Source organism: Acanthopagrus latus, chromosome 6, assembly GCF_904848185.1.
Source record: "Acanthopagrus latus isolate v.2019 chromosome 6, fAcaLat1.1, whole genome shotgun sequence".
Classification (NCBI taxonomy): domain Eukaryota; kingdom Metazoa; phylum Chordata; class Actinopteri; order Spariformes; family Sparidae; genus Acanthopagrus; species Acanthopagrus latus.
In genome coordinates, this window is record NC_051044.1 from 5,518,334 (window position 1) to 5,534,284 (window position 15,951).

At 41.0% G+C, this 15,951-nt stretch overlaps 1 protein-coding gene across 3 annotated transcripts in view; it reads right to left on the reverse strand.

Moving 5' to 3' along the window:
* The window catches only part of stab1 (stabilin 1), a 62,667-nt gene extending 51,716 nt beyond the window's left edge, over positions 1-10,951 (reverse strand). The window contains exons 1-13 of one of the 3 annotated variants that reach the window (XM_037100646.1): positions 10,818-10,951; positions 10,352-10,549; positions 9,234-9,361; positions 8,961-9,076; positions 6,603-6,688; positions 6,235-6,304; positions 5,968-6,063; positions 5,539-5,658; positions 4,451-4,638; positions 4,093-4,229; positions 2,890-3,017; positions 1,878-1,954; positions 322-444 (exon numbers count right to left, since the gene is read on the reverse strand). In XM_037100646.1, the coding sequence (XP_036956541.1) occupies positions 322-444; positions 1,878-1,954; positions 2,890-3,017; positions 4,093-4,229; positions 4,451-4,638; positions 5,539-5,658; positions 5,968-6,063; positions 6,235-6,304; positions 6,603-6,688; positions 8,961-9,076; positions 9,234-9,361; positions 10,352-10,402 (1,320 nt within the window). In that variant the 5' untranslated portion in view covers positions 10,403-10,549; positions 10,818-10,951. Of the gene's footprint in view, positions 1-321; positions 445-1,877; positions 1,955-2,889; positions 3,018-4,092; positions 4,230-4,450; positions 4,639-5,538; positions 5,659-5,967; positions 6,064-6,234; positions 6,305-6,602; positions 6,689-7,770; positions 7,928-7,998; positions 8,138-8,960; positions 9,077-9,233; positions 9,362-10,351; positions 10,550-10,817 lie in introns of those variants that run through there. The other 2 variants (XM_037100648.1, XM_037100647.1) reach the window with 2 other exon arrangements.
* Between the last annotated feature and the right edge of the window lie 5,000 nt (positions 10,952-15,951).

Below are 15,951 nucleotides of genomic sequence, written 5' to 3' on the forward strand. Positions count from 1 at the left end.
CATTGATGTTTGTGTAATTTTAATGGTCTTCAACTATCTAGACAGTTTGAACATTTATACCTCATGAGGACTTTTTCCATCTTCAGTTTGATTGCTAAACATTCATAATACCTTTTTTTAAGATGTCAAAAAGAAATAATTTTCCTCTTGAGTTTACAGTGATATCAAAATCAAACACTGCCCTTGGAAAACCAGATTTCAAAACACTGCAAGTCTTAACTTTATACTTGCAGTGCACTAGCATGCAGCTGTGTTTTAATTCATAACTTCCCATTTGAATATTTGTGAACATGGTTGTGACTTATGGAGAGGAGGTATTACCTTGTTGTCTTTGGTCCTCAGCTTGGCTCCTCCGTACAGGCTGAAGTCTCGTCCTTCCAGAGTCTTGTAGAGGTGCTGACCCAGGATCAAGTGGTTTTTACACACCAGCTCGTCATTAACACCCTGTAGAGACAATGTGATTAAGCAAATCAGTAATATGTAATATATTTATGATCTTTTGCTACCTACTAGTTGGTGAAAATAGAGGTGTGCTGTATTTAACAACTGTTTACCACATTGACAGCTGGGAAGAAAATGGGACACCTGCACTCTTGTGCAAATGTTTAAAGACTTATAACTGGAAAATGAAATAAAGCTGGAATCTGCAAATGAAGATAATTAAACAGAAAGCCCTGATGATTCTGACACACACCCTGGGATGGACAAGGACTCACAATCCAGATGTAACCTGGGATCATAGGGTTTTTGGGTCTTTTAACATCAGACAGACTCTGGCAGGAGTCAACAGATCCTAGACAAAACCCTTCCTAACCCCTCTTTTTTCCTTTTCTTAAAAGAGGTGTGACCAAATGCTTGGCTACTGCTACTTCCATTTAAAACAACATCAGCTCAGATTCTTTGGGGCAGGTAGAGATTTTCACATCATCAGACTGTCAAAAAGTACTTACTGTTTCCAGCAGCTCTGTCTGTAAACCACTCAGAGGTAAAGGTGTACACAAAATATGGAGAGTTGGGGGGTTCTAAAGTTGCGGTTTCACTACTTATTTTTGAATTACTTATTTTACTTGCTTATGATGCGCCCCCTACACAATGCTTTGAAGGCTTCCCATCTAGTGATTGTGGAGGTTCCAGTAGTATTCCTTAGAAAATATAAGTCAAAGTACCTAGAAATGACTTCAAGTTCTGGATAGCAAACACTCTAAGATTCATATACATTTTTCTTTTTGAATTCTTGCTTTACGTATCAAAAATTTAAATTTCTCTCTCAGGTTTCTATGGTTACCTCAGATTTTACAGTCAGGTTAACTGTGCGTGTGTGTGTGTGTGGGGAGTACTTGGGAAGGGGGGGATGGACTTGGATGGACACAAAATCATCCTTATTCAATAATCAGATCACTAGATGAACAACTGTGTCAGAAAATATCAGGTTCTTTGATATAAAAAATACAAAGGTAAAAGCTTGTGGACAGAAGAAGTGATGGAGAGAATACATCTCCAAAAGTGCTTTTGTGTAAGAAACATCTAATCACAGAGCTGCAGTGGACTCCACTTACCAAGCTGAGGCTAAAGATTACTCTTTAAAGAAACCTGAAAAGACATTCAGCTGTTTAAAATCTGTTCACTTTTACATTCTGAATCAGTTTGAGATGAATAGGGACATTTGGTCTCCAACTGATCTGAACTTGAAAGAGCTCTGATTCACACCACTTTAGAGCCATTCACCAAAATTACAGAAATCCAGGAGACGTGTGTTTCTGTGCTGAGGAACACAGAGGCAATCATTCAAATAAAATGCTGGAAACTGTGTATTCAGACAGACAGTCAGGTGACTATCTACAGACACACAGGTGATGAAAGACAGACAGGTGACTTACAGTCAGGGGTGTTTTCAGCAGAGGGAAGAAAGCTGTGAAGGGTCCATTGTGACTCAGCAGCAGTGAACAGCCTTTCTCTGAAACACACACACACACACACACACACACACACACACACACACACACACACACACACACAGAAAAGATTAAACATAGAAACAAACAACACAGACAGAAAAAAATATAGTCATTCTAATTTCACAATACAGCAAAAAAAAAAAAAAAAGGATTCTGAGGGCAATTTTCATCAAGTTAGACTCATTTATCTTATCAGTATCTAGAAAGCTGTGAAGGGTCCTAAGTGGCTTTCCACAATAAAATCATGAAAGGAAAATGATAATTGGTCTACAATTAACTTGAATTAGGGTTAGTCGTTGGCTTCCCACCAGAGGGCACAATTAAGAGGCGTGTCCCCTCAGAGTTGCCGGAGGGCAAGAGTTGTTGTTATTGTTTGTGATATGAGGGCAGTTACGTCTCCGAGTCCCGTTTATTATTTTCTTATCAAACCTCCTCAGTCAGATTTGGTTAAATTTGTGGCCGCAGAGTTTCTTTTCCCAGGGGTCACTGTGTGTATTCATACACAGTTTTCTCAGCTTAGCTTCCTTGGCCAGTCAGTCATGTTTTTTTAATGCATTTGAGGCCGAACAAAGCTAAGTAACGGACACTTTACACAGGAATGTATGTCAATGCTAACAAGAGACAGTTTGCTCTGCAGGGTGAGACAGTTGGCGATTCAGGTCAGAGTAACGGCGGGAAACTGCAGCGGCAACATTGGTGAGCTACTATGCAACTGCTGCCTTACGACAACACTGAGGGGAAACGCTGCCTCAAATTCATAAACAATGATGTCATCGTCCATCACGACATTTCACTGTAGACATCGCCATATGCCAAATCAGCCGACATTTCCCAACCCGAAGCTGAATAATCAAATGTATTTAATTCGTTCAAACTACTTCAACAGTCACATTTTTGTAAAGCATTATTCACAGTGTATTTGTGTTTCTTTTACCAAACAGGGCAACGGCTCCGGTCAGATTTTCTCTCTGGCTCCCACTCCTGTCCAGCTCTATCAACCGCTCCATCAGGTTACCATAGCAACGCCGGCCATCACCAATCTGACCCGCATCACACACACACCTGAGAGAGATGGCGGGTGAATTAATGACACTATAATGCACACACATTCACACAAACTAGCAAAGATCCAAAGGCAGAGAGGGAAACAGTGTCTGACATCAGCATCTGTATTTCTAGAGACTCTAGTCTAGGCTCTGGGTCTAGATTCAGTCCTTGACAGACGTATGTAAAGAAAGTGAATCTTGGTTTTTATTCCTGGTCCTTGCCTCTGGTTATGGTCTATTTCTAGGAGAGGTAAAAACAACAAACAGAGATTTTTTTCTGAGTCTAGCTAGGGACTGGATCCATCACTCATACTCTGCTTTCTGTTTCTCTATCAGCAATGCCAGGTGTACAATTTGGCCCTCTCTCTGATGTCTTCTATCGGCCCATCTGTAAGTTCATAATTTATATATATATATTTACTTTTCTATCTTATTTTACTTTATTTTGTTACTTTGTCAGAGTAAAACCTAACTTCCAGCTGTTACCTGTACCACTCCAGGAATTAAGTACAATTGGTCAATCTGTCCTGTTTATTCCTTTATGTATGAGTCCAGCAAGATAATGATGTGTCGGGTGGACTGGGTGGAGAGGAGGACTAGATAAGGTTCCTTGTTTTGTGCTCTTGTTCTGTGTTGTTGTGTTTTTTCTCCCTACAGTGGATCGACAGGATCATCTCTCTTGTGACTGTGCACTTAAAATAAAATATATATAAACCCCCTGTACCCATTTTATACCTGTACTATATTTGTGTAAAAACTAAATAAAAATATCTTTGAGAAAAAAAAGACACTAGCACTGGGTTTAATTCTAGTTCTAATTGTCGTCTAGTTCTAGTCTTGTGTCTAGACCTGAATCTAGATCTAGTTCTAGAAAAGTGGGGGGCCGTTTAGCTCAGCGGGTAGAGCAGGGCCCACGTACGGAGGCTTTGTCCTCATTGCAGCAGACCCGGGTTTGAGTCCCGGCCTGGGGCCCTTTGCTGCTTGTCGTTCCCCCTCTCTCTCAACCTGCTTCCTGTCATATCTCCAAGCTGTTCTGTCAGTAAAGCCAAAAAAATATATATTTTTAAAAAAAGTAAAACTGTGTGTCTGACCTGGGTTGTCCATCCAGTTCAGTTTGACAGCGAGCTGTGGGGTCACAGGTGTCCGCTGAGCAGGCAGAGACCAGCTGACAACCAAACGCAGCGTCGCCACCTACAGGGGACATCCCATGCAAACACTCACAACTGGACTGAAAGACAGATGGAAGGGCGGACAGACAGAGACACTGTGAGGTTCAGCAGTTTTAGGATTTCAACCTGGTTTTGCTTTTGGACTCGTGAATTTTAGTTCCGACATCAACTCTCTCTGTTGCTTGTTCTGGTACTGATGGTCATTCTAGTTCTGGTTATAGTCCTTGTCCTCATCCTGGGTCTGTTCTAGTCCTCATCCTCCCTTTCTAGGTGTCCTTACCTTATTGGGTCCTCTGAAGACACAGATGGTGGAGTTGATGGGACACCCTCCATGGTTCTCAGTGCAAGGGTTTTTGGGTACGCAGATCTTGCCGTCGCCCTGGTAGTCGGGCAAACAGGCACAACTGACCTTTGACCCTTGTGAGGAACACTGGGCATTCACGTCACAGTCCCTCCCTGAGCAATGAGCTGACAAGGAAAAGGAAGATCTAATTCAGTCCAGGAGACAATTTTTATCCCGATACCTCAAAACAAATAAAACAAAATAAACCATGTTCATTAAATAAATAAATAATAACCACAAGAGTTGGCTTTAGACTAGTCCTGCGTTTAGTTTATTTCTAATGGTCAAGAAACAGAGGGTGAGAAAGAGGAAATCATTCTGAGTCAAGGTCTTGTTCTGGCCTTGGGTCGAGCTCTGGATACAAAGAAAGAGATATAAGACTGTTCCTGGCTGTAGTCCTTCTTTTTTCAGAACAGTTTCTCGTCCTGATTGTAGTTCTGTATATAAACGCCAAGAGGATTTCAATTTTAATCCTGGTCCTATTTTTAGTCCAGATCAAACTGAAAGAGAGAGGAACAATGAAACCTTGTTCTAGTTGTAGTTTATGGCTCTACAGTTAATTCTCAATTTAGAACTACTGTACATAAATATAAAAAATCTTTCTGGACTTCAGGGGCATTATCAAAACTTGATAAAATAAAGATGAAATGCCACTAAATGTCTGTGGTATTGAGCAGCCCTGTGTGACTGGTATGTTCATTAAAAAGAAAAAAGAATTGTTTAAGAGATGATGATCCAAATGGAGGGTTTGTCCTGAGTCTAGCACCACAGGAAATGTCATGTTAGTATTGATTTATCCTGTGTGCAGTGGCCATTTGAGGACATCTCAGACTTGACTTTCTCAGCTCTAAAACCTCAGACCTACCTTGACTTTCATCAGGCCAAGAACAGCCTCATTAATTTTGAGCTGAATGCTTATATTAGCATGCTAACACAGACTGGACAAATGGACCAAATAAATGACATCCTAAACTAAAGGTTGGGATAAAATCAAACAGAAATTGGCTGTTGGGTTGTGTGTTTACTTAAGCATTTTCCCTGCGAATTCTTCCTGTATCCAGGCAAACATTCACAGTAGGCAGCGTCTCCCTCTCCTTTACAGTATGAGTAAGGGCTGCAGTTACTGCACCTGGCACTGGTGCTCACTGCCAAAAACACAGACACAACAGCAGCTCAGTGTGGACAACAACTGAACATCATATAGACAAATGTAAGTTTCAGTTGTAGTTTCTTAGCATTTTTACTAATATCATAGCATAATAAACTATTCAAAACATTATAAGGATCCCCAGTGTAACCGAATATTAGCGAATAATGTAATTATATATCATTTCTTTAATATTTGTGATATAATGAATGATTATCATAATAATTAGCAGTCAAATGATTATTTGATATGTGTTTATATGGTTTATGTAATCAAATACAGATGAACCTGCATGTCATGGTCCTACCTTGGTCACAGCGTTTTCCAGTGTATGGTGGCTGACACAAACACTGTCCATCACCCTCTGGACCTTGATTGCACACTCCATAGACACAGTCACAAGCTGTGCAGACAGACACACAAAAAGAGTCCAGTCAGTTGACTGTGTATCATTTTTGCAGCTGTTAAACATACAGTAGTCCCCCAATTGGAGGTGTTATTCTTTTATTTTCTAAGACCACATGTTTACCAGAAACTTCGGTGAGAAGAAGAGTCTCTGAGTGAGAGAGCCTACCTTTGTCACACTTATCTCCATAAAAGTTTGGATTCTTACACTCCTGACAGGCAAAGCCTGTGAAGCCCTCCTAAAGAGAGAAACATTTTCTAATTATTAATTTGCAGTATCACCAATATGTTAACAATCTGAACCAACAAACACACTATGTATCCAGCTTAACTCGTTTCCCCTCCCCACCCAAACACAATGACATATACATACCAAACATACACCAAAAAAACATCAAAATCTCCTGTCAGAGACAAGCTTGAGCTGTGGTCAAGTCTCTCAATCAGGAATGTAAAGGTCACTGGTTATGTCCCTGTATACATTTTGATCACTGAACTCAAACAGTCAAGATAGTCAAAGATAGACAGGATACTGACATCACAGACGCAGGTCCCGTTACCGACGTCTCCATCCTGACAGTTTCCATGGAAGTTACAGGTCTTCCCTGACCAGCTGGGACAGGCTAGAGGCAGACAGGTGGACAGGTGATTAGAAATCATCACTATTCATTGTTTAAAAGATTCAGTTCTGTTTCTGTTTAAAGTTTTTGTGCAATAACTGCAATCTTGTAGGTTCATGTGTCCCAGTCACATGGCTGTCATTTGTCCTATTGATTAGTTTGAGGGCAGACACCAGGAGAAAGAGAGAGAGGAAGGAAACACAAACGCAGGAAAGTGCTACAGATATAGAGTGGAATTCTTTTGACAATGATAACAATGAATAATAACATTTAACCTTGAAGTATTTCAGTTTGCTTCTGTCTGTTTTTAGATGCTAACTTAAATGAGATCAATGCCAAGCTGAGAGGAGGCAGTGCGTAGTTTGATGACAGACTAGAGGACATCAAGTCGCGCTCCCACCACCCAGCTGACGGCAGCGGCGGTGGGAGACGAGGATTCAGGTTGGCCCACATCCTTTCTGTGGCCTTGACAACCATAAAAAAAGCACTTAGTATCAGTAATGTAACAACCTATGCATGACACATCATTTCATTGTGTGTGAGATATGTCACACTGAATGATATCAGTTTTGAGGGACATGAATACAGTTTTAAATAGATATACAAGACAATCATTTCTTTATCAAATGTTCAGCCCTGGTAGAAAATATGCCAATTGATTATTTGTCTTGGAGGAGATTTTAATATGTTTTGGTTGTTGTTTTATTGTGAGAAAATCATAGTGAATTCACATAATAGTGAAATGTAATCCCTGGTGAAACGTTTATGTTAATGAGGTAGACCAATTATCAGAGCCAACATTCTGCCTTTTTTGATTATCAAATTGCAGATAAAATACTGTAAACAAATTTTAAGTATTTAAATAAATCACTATCGCAACTTTATCACATAAACATCATTAATAACCAACTGCATTTTTTTTTAAATCTAAAAAGTACCTATCATTACTGCAATGTTGCAGTATACACAGAGATCATGTGTTCAATAATGACTGTTAGCTTAAAGTTAGGCTTTTAATGAGCTATGGCTAATAAGCCTAATTAGCTTCAGATTGTACACCTGCCTATATAAATTAACTGTCCTACCGTTCACAGTGAGCCAGCAGTAGTTTAGTGCAATCAGGGCATTCAATATCCAATCAATCCACATAAGATTAAAAGTTTTTAGTGTAAAACTGTAAGTTAACAGGAACGTTAGCGTTAGCAAAAAAAAACACGGGTTTAGACGGTATGTTACAAGCTAATGGCGGCTTGTATAGTGAAGCGGTCATTATCAAGCGTTTCTTCCATTAATAGGCAGAAGTTTTCACTCACGTCTCATCGAACAAACACAAATGACAGCACGAAAGCAGATTAAAGCGAGTGAGTTTATCTGCTAAATCAAATTATCCGATATTATTTTTTTTTTTCTACCTGTTACACATAACGGTCCATGAGCATAGCGCTACATGATTGGTGTAAAGAGATGACGATCTACCGAACGACCAATCAGAAGTACAGAAAACAGAACAACCCCGCCCTTTGATTAAAATAGCCGTTAAAGAATGGGACACTTTTTCTTTCTTTCTCTTTTGGACACTGAACAGACAGAAAAAAAATAATTAAACCTCTGAAATTAAAAACTAGAATTCCATTTAAAGAAAAAATCACATTTATTTATTTATTTATTTTAATTGTGTTTACTTGTTTATTTAACCTGTTCCTGTTATACTGTTTTACTTTATGTATATGTGGCGGACCCTGCCAAATTTCTAGCTTCAAACAGTGTTCTGGGGACTTTATTTTCCTCTGAGAGCAGCTTTTTTTTTATTAAGTTATATAAAAAATAGATATTTTGGAGTATGTATTGTCACCTCATTGTTGTCACAGTTGCCCCCAGCTATTACAAGCTGTGATGTAGCTGACAGCTGAGATGATCTACAAAAATGTTTGTAGCTGTAAGTCATTCAGGCACCATGATATAGGTCGGCTGCAGCTCAGGAGGTAGAGCGGATCATCCAGTAATCTGAAGGTCGCTGGCTCGAATCCCTGGCTGCATACTGAAGCATTCTTGGTTCAGCTGAACAACATACTGAACCCTAAATTGCTCCCGATGAGCAGCATGCATGGAGCCTCTGCCATCAGTGTGCGTGAACAGGGTGAATGTGACAAGTTGAGCCACAGCAGACTGGGAAAGCTTTCTAGTAATGCAATTCCATTTACAAGATGTCAAAATAGGGTCTGGGTTTCCCTCATGTTTAATGTGAGTGTACTTTTTGTGTGTTGGTGTGTCTTACGGAGGCAGAGAATTCCCCAGTGCTGCGGGCAGCATCGTGGCTGCATGAACATCCTCGCACAGATGCGCTGACATCCCTCCAGCTCCATCTCAGCGCCACCGATCTCCACCACATAACTACATAACATGCGGAGAACATAAGGGGAACGACTTAGCCACATAGAACTACAGTATGGTGAAGGTCTGTGTGTGTATTAGAGGTGGAAAAAAAAAGAAAACAACAAAATATCATGTGCTACTTTAAGGATCTGTGTGTTTGTAACCTGTCACATACCTGCAGTTCGTCATGCCCACGCTGCTGAAGCCGCGGGGGCAGCTGCTGATGGCGCAGGCAGCCAAAGAAGTGCAGGAGGAGTGCAGTTCCTCCCTCTGTGAGACATCACACCGACCCGGAGGAGCCGTCTGAGGGAGCAGAGGAAACATATGACTGCATGATCACTATTTACAAGTGTGTTATCACTTTCTCCTCTTATTTCTCAACATTTCTTGTTATTTTTGCTGCATCGCCACAGTTGTGTTTTTAATGAACAACCATTCTGTTCTAAAAAATGACTTCCACCAGTGTTAGTGTGGCACTGCTGATAACACTGGGTGTGGTAATAACAATAGAGCCAGAGTTTGTAACAGTATAATTGAACAAATAAGAGGAAAAGTTTAAATTTTAGACATGTGTTTGTTTGAGTGGATGTGTGATGATCCTGTTCTGTGGAGGTTGTGATGCGTGTAATGGCAAGTTAGCAGTGTGGAGACTCATTACCCTGGCAGGTGCGTTGGTTATGCGCGTGGGTCTGTCCCAGTTTGAACAGATAACATGTTGAGAAAGCAGGTGGAACTGCGGGATGGGCTGGGCGACAGCACTTGATTGTGAGCGTGTTAGCATGCTGATGGAAGCCTCCAGCTCAGCACGGGGCCACAAAACAAGACTGGAAGATTTAGTCTGGATAAAGTTTGATCCATTTTAGGGAACTCTGTCAGCATGACTCTGCCTCTGATGACCATCTGTCTCATGTGAGTCCCCAAACTTTGCAGAAGAATGATCATGAATTGCTGTAGTACTCTTTTACACTTCCATTATGTTATAGTTTTTGCCAGGACTGTATTAGTTACAGATAATCTTCAAGAAACAGTCATTTACACCACGAGCTTTGGTTGAGTCCACAACGTTTAATTCAATCAGTGAAAGGTTGTGTTCACAATGGCTTTAGACTCTGCAAAAAATAATCTGCGACACTGGATTCCAAGTTGGAAACAAACTCCTGGACACTATCTAACTTGCAAAAATACTATAAAATAATTTTAGTAAGTTTCAGTTGACCTTCCTCAGTTAAAACACCTAGAGAGAATAAGCAGGTGATATAGTGTCTCAGTGTAATGGAGCTGGAGGTGTGGTACCTGTTGTTGCAGTGAAGTTTGCAGGCAGAGCAGCAGCAGGAGGAGCAGCATGGCTCACAGTGGAACATCCAGGGGGAACAATTAGTCCACCAACCGGGCGTCAGTAGAATGAAACAGCAGAAAAAGTAAAGGGAACGTGTTCGGGCAGCGTCGGATCTTCACATCAGTTTGTCCCTCAAACACAAGCAGCTCTAATCACTACAGGAAAAAACACACAGATAACAAAATCCTCTGTGCAGGAAAAACTAGAAAACAATGGACTTGTACTCCAGGAGCAATAGGAAAGCTGAAAGCAACCTGCTGTGAATGGACGGAAGAATATAAGTCATTAAAAGTTTAAAAAAGACTAAAAGTAAAAAAAAACAATGGGTGGATCCACGCAGAGTTGGGATTATTTGCAGTATTGTTTGCTCATATTCACCCTGTAATGTAGAAACTAACAAACAAATTACAACCAACAAATCACCCCTCAGCTCAGCGTCCTACGAAGCAAAGAGCGGCCGGAGAGGCTGGGGCTGCTGCTGCCGTCGTCTTTTCCTCTCTAATCGAGGCAGAGAAAGGAGAAAAAAAAAACAAAAAAAAAACCCAACAGAAACTGGCAGAGTAGGAACCTCCCAGCAGAGGTCATCTCTTCCTATAACTCCCCTTGTTGTACCAGCAGCAGGACAAGTAGGAACAGTGTTAGTACTGACAAAGCAGCAGTTTTAACAGTAGCACTTGTTCAACAATAGTTAAAGTAACGGCGGTAAACATACACACACACACACACACACACACACACACACACACACACACACACACACACACACACACACACACACACACACACACACACACCACTCCCTCCCTCCCTCCATCAAGACCTCTGGTGATTATTGCACATGGACTGTAGCTTCTATAGACCACTGGTTCCCAACTTTGGGACTGGGGCACCCGAGCAGACACACGATTAACAACAAGTAAGGAAAAGATGAATAAAATGAACTTCCGCTAGACAAATTATGGTTATTTTTCTGACATTCAAACAAATCTTTGCTTCTTACTCGTGAAAAAAACTGGAGAGTTTCACTACTTCAGCATGAAAACTATTCTAATTTAACAATCTGAGACGGGAATGTAACACAGACAGAACTTCTCACCACAAACAGAAATGTAGTACACACACACACACACACTTGTACTTCTATATGTAGATCCAACCTGATAAAGTGCCCTCTGGGACGCTCCACTGCATACAGCTGGTTACAGCTTAAACGTTCTGACTCTTTGGAAGTTAACCAGTTATTTAATATGACATAATAAAACAATATCCTATTATTTTTGCTATTATCGGTATGTTTGTTTACCTTACTCTGTCTGTTATAAAGCTTCTTATTTATTTAAACCCTGGTTTCAAGTTATAATAGTGGGATTACTGCACGTCAAATATTAACTCATCTTTACACACTTTCTGTTTATCGTCTATAATTTGCCATTTTTCCTTCTAAGGTTCTCACTGCACCTCAGGTTGTCTGAGGACAGGAGATATCGTCCCTCTCCTGAGGACGCTTACTTTTTTCTTTACGTGCTCCGGGTTTTGTTTAGGAACTGTTCTTTGTCTTTACTAGATTATTCAAATAAAGTGGATATATGAACAGAAACATACAACTCTTTAATCACTACTACTGAGTGATTGTAAAAAACATATAACATAATATAAATGTTGCCTTTAATGATGAGGTCTGCCTGCCAAGAGAGGGAGAGAGAGAGATTGTGAGAAGTCCTCTCTCTTCCTGACAGGAAGTTTTGGGAGGATTTCCTCTCCTAGTCGTCCCAGTGGGGCGGTGTGATTTGGATGGATTTCCTTGTCCACTCACACAACTCTCCTCCTGCTTCTCAGAACGAAAGGCAGCCAACGAGAAAGCCGGGTTTCTGTCCCGTTTCAGTTCAGTATCGCTTGATGATCACATGATGGACACGGCGAGGGGAGCCTGACAGGAGAGGAGAGGGGTCGAAGGTCAAACTGCAAGCAGACAGAACAATTGCAGGAAGCAGGCGGACATTAAACTGCTGCAGTACGCCGGGGTTTACTGCCTTGCTCACTGGGTCTCCTGGAGTAAATTCTTCCTGTCAGATTTCCAAAGACAGATGGGAGATTTTAATCAGCAACCGTGCCGTAGCCGTGCCTTTCAAACCTTTGAAGCTAATTGTCACTTTTTCCTCCCTGGATCTACTCTTGTCTCTACTTTGACTTTAAATTAAGTTGTCCTTCAAATCAGTTGAAAATAAATGATATTTGCACGAAAAAAACATTATTTTTAGAAATGTTTGCAGCAAGTAAAAACATTTAACGTACGTCATTTTCAATTTAAAGAGATATTTTTAACAGGAATTAAATCCCCAGTGAGACTAAAGTTATGCTCAATGTTAGATACGCTCTCTCAAGCGAGACAAGAGGACGAACTTTTAAAAAATGGCAAACTTTTTGAGGAGAGGTTGTGCGAATTGGTGAGATGTTTTAGACATCTGTATGATATCTCTTCACCTGGACACAGAGACAAACAGTCACCACAGAAAAACTGTGAAGAGATTTAAAGGGAATTAAAGGTGAGTTGGACGGACTTGACTCTGACAACCATGTGAAGTGAAGAATGTGTGGACGTATGTGGGTCGTGACGTATGTATCTATTCTTGAACATAAAGGGAGCATAAATGAGACTTTAAGCTTGAATAACACTTCACAAAAAATAAATGTACATACTGTATTTCTGCAATCTTACAAAGAGAATTTTCACTGTAGGTTTCAGAGCCTCGCTGAAGAGCCGATACGCACAGAAACAGTCACGCAAACATAACAAAATGACAATCCTCATCATCTTAATTTAGCTTGTTAGCATTTTGAGATTTGCTAACTAGCAGTAAATGCAAAGTACAGCTGAGGCTGCTGGGAATGTCGACATTTTACAGGTGTTCTGTCCCAACAATGATGCCAGAAGTAAAATTAAGGGGATTATTGAAATTATTCAGTCAGTTCAGTTAGTCAGTATATGACTTAAATCTTTAGGATTCTTAGTTTCAGATCCAGGCGTGCTTTTATGAAATCTGGCGATCCGGTGAATGGTTGTAGAGGCCTTGAGAAGAAGTCAAATGTTTTCAGCTCAACACAAAGTTTGCATTTTCCACATTTATGACGCGTGTACATGCTGACATGACAAAGAGGGGTTACTGTCGGATCACTCAGGCCTTAATTCTCTTACACAATGCATTTAATCAACAGAGTGAGATAATGGCCGTCCCTGCGTGCTGCCAGCCGGCTGATACTGTGTCCTGACTTGTGATGTGGTCTCATATCTGTGATGCCTTGAGCCCGAATGATTAAGAAAAAAAATAATTCAAACATTGTGCGAAGGACGCCGAGATAATTGTAATCTTTGAGTGTGGCACAATGGCACCAAGACGCGCACACACACACACACACACACACCGTCACTGCTGACTCCTGAAAATGTGAGAAAAACACAAATCAAGGAGTAAAGACAAACACTCGGGCCGGAGCCAGGGGTCGTGGATGTCTCTCGGCCCGTGTCCCGGTGACCGTCTCAACCTCGCTAAATGCCTCCAATCAGCACTCTGAACTGGAAAACAGCTGAGCAGACAAGAAAGAGCCATGAAAGATAAGAGGAAGTGAGAGAGGATTTACTATCAGTGTCACATCCGTCTGGTGTTCCCTGAAGTCTCTCTGCTCCGACTGTTTATCAATGAGGACTTTGATATTCAACAGAATATCCGGAGAACGACACAGTATCATGAATACACACTTTAATGTTCAACAGCACTGGGTCATCAGTTGGATCTCAAACTGAAGGGCGACAAAACCCGCCGTGACATCACCTGCTGGCTTGTGGACTACAATTTTGACGCAGCGACTTTGGCATTATGAATATGCCTAAAACATACCGACTGAGAATATTACCTGTTTGTTAACCTGAACCAAAACTGTTTCAGATGCTGAACTGTCAAACGACCTGAACGATATTGTTACAGCTGAACTGTGCTAACCTGAATTAGATTTGCCACAAACTTCGACTGAACTAAACTGTTTGAGTTGCTAAACTGAACTGAAAATAAACCTAAAGCACGTATTAGGGGCCACACTAATCTGTTAGTTTACTTGAACCAGATATTAACTGAAAATCTGAAATGTTAACGAACCTGTTTTAGCGTCAGTGTCAACTGTTAGCTAACCTGGATCAGAGATTTGCTGCCAAACTCAACTGTCACTCAAACTGGCAGCTAAAATGTTCAATAACCAGAATGCAAACTGTTGTCAGTGTCACTTCTTAGCAAACTGGATCAGAGATTTGCCGCCAAACTCTGTGTTAGCTGCTAAACTGCACAGTTACTTCAGCAGAACCAGATAATAACGGATAAACTGACCCGTTAGCTGGTCTGGCTGCTAAACCAAACCTTTATCCAAACTTTTCTTTTAAATGGGGCCGTTAGCTAACCAGATACGTTTTACCTGCTTGGCTGGCAGGTAAAACGTCTCTGGTGGTAGCTAATCTGATTACAGGACAGATAACTAACGTGACTAAAACTACTTACTGCTAAAAACATTAGCTGACCTGTACCGAAGTGTTCTGCAACTAAACTGAATTGTTGGCTAACATGAACCAAACAGGTTTAGTTGCCTAACTGAACCAAACTGAGAGGACGGAGCACATGTTCAGGACCAAATGTGATAAAACCATGTTGAGGAGCTTAATACAGAAAGTATACTGCTAACAGCTAATGACACATAACCTCCTGGGCAGAGCTAATGAACACTGTTCCCCAGATCAGTTTCCCAGCCTGACTGTCGACCATGTTTATTCTTCAAAAACACGTCGTCATGTCAGCGCAGCACTTCTTCAGAAATCCTGTTTGGATCCAGCCTCGCAATGTCATGAAGTTTCAGGCAACTTAATTTGTTTGTTTTATTACAGTTTTATCTTCAAATGAAAGCGTTTTGAGTTTGGAGCTGAAATTCTTTCCTATTGGTCAGTTGACCCACTGGAACCCAGAGAGCACCAATCAAAGGTCAGATACCTTTGTTTTGCTGATCAGACACTTCCTGGTACAGTATCTCTGTCCCCAGTCTGTTAAAAGTGTCCGTGAAAAAGGAAATCAGCTGAATTTCATGACGAGCTGCTCCAGCAGACAGGAAATAGAGGAAGCTGAACGAGTTGAAAGGTGGCAGTACTTTTCGTGCTGCTGAACTGCCGAGTCATCAAAACCTTGCTGGACAGAGAGAGAGAGACAGCGGTGAATTGCTGACGGGAACTTCTAGTAAATTCTCTTTTTAAGTTCTTAAGGTGTTGTTTTTTTTGTCCCCTGTGGAAGACGAAATGTTCTGGACTTTTGTATGCTTGACCCCCCAGAGGACCCGCTGAGACTTCTATGATTTGTATTGTCTAAAGCCTAAATGATCATTCTGGTTGATTACAACTTAAATCCTATTTTTGTAGATTTGTCCATCCTTTCTATAAGTAACAAGATTGGCACACCGTAGAGCACATACCTTCACCGAGGCCCGACAGCCCCCTCTCACTCTCAGATACCAGCCAACTGAATACGCCTGA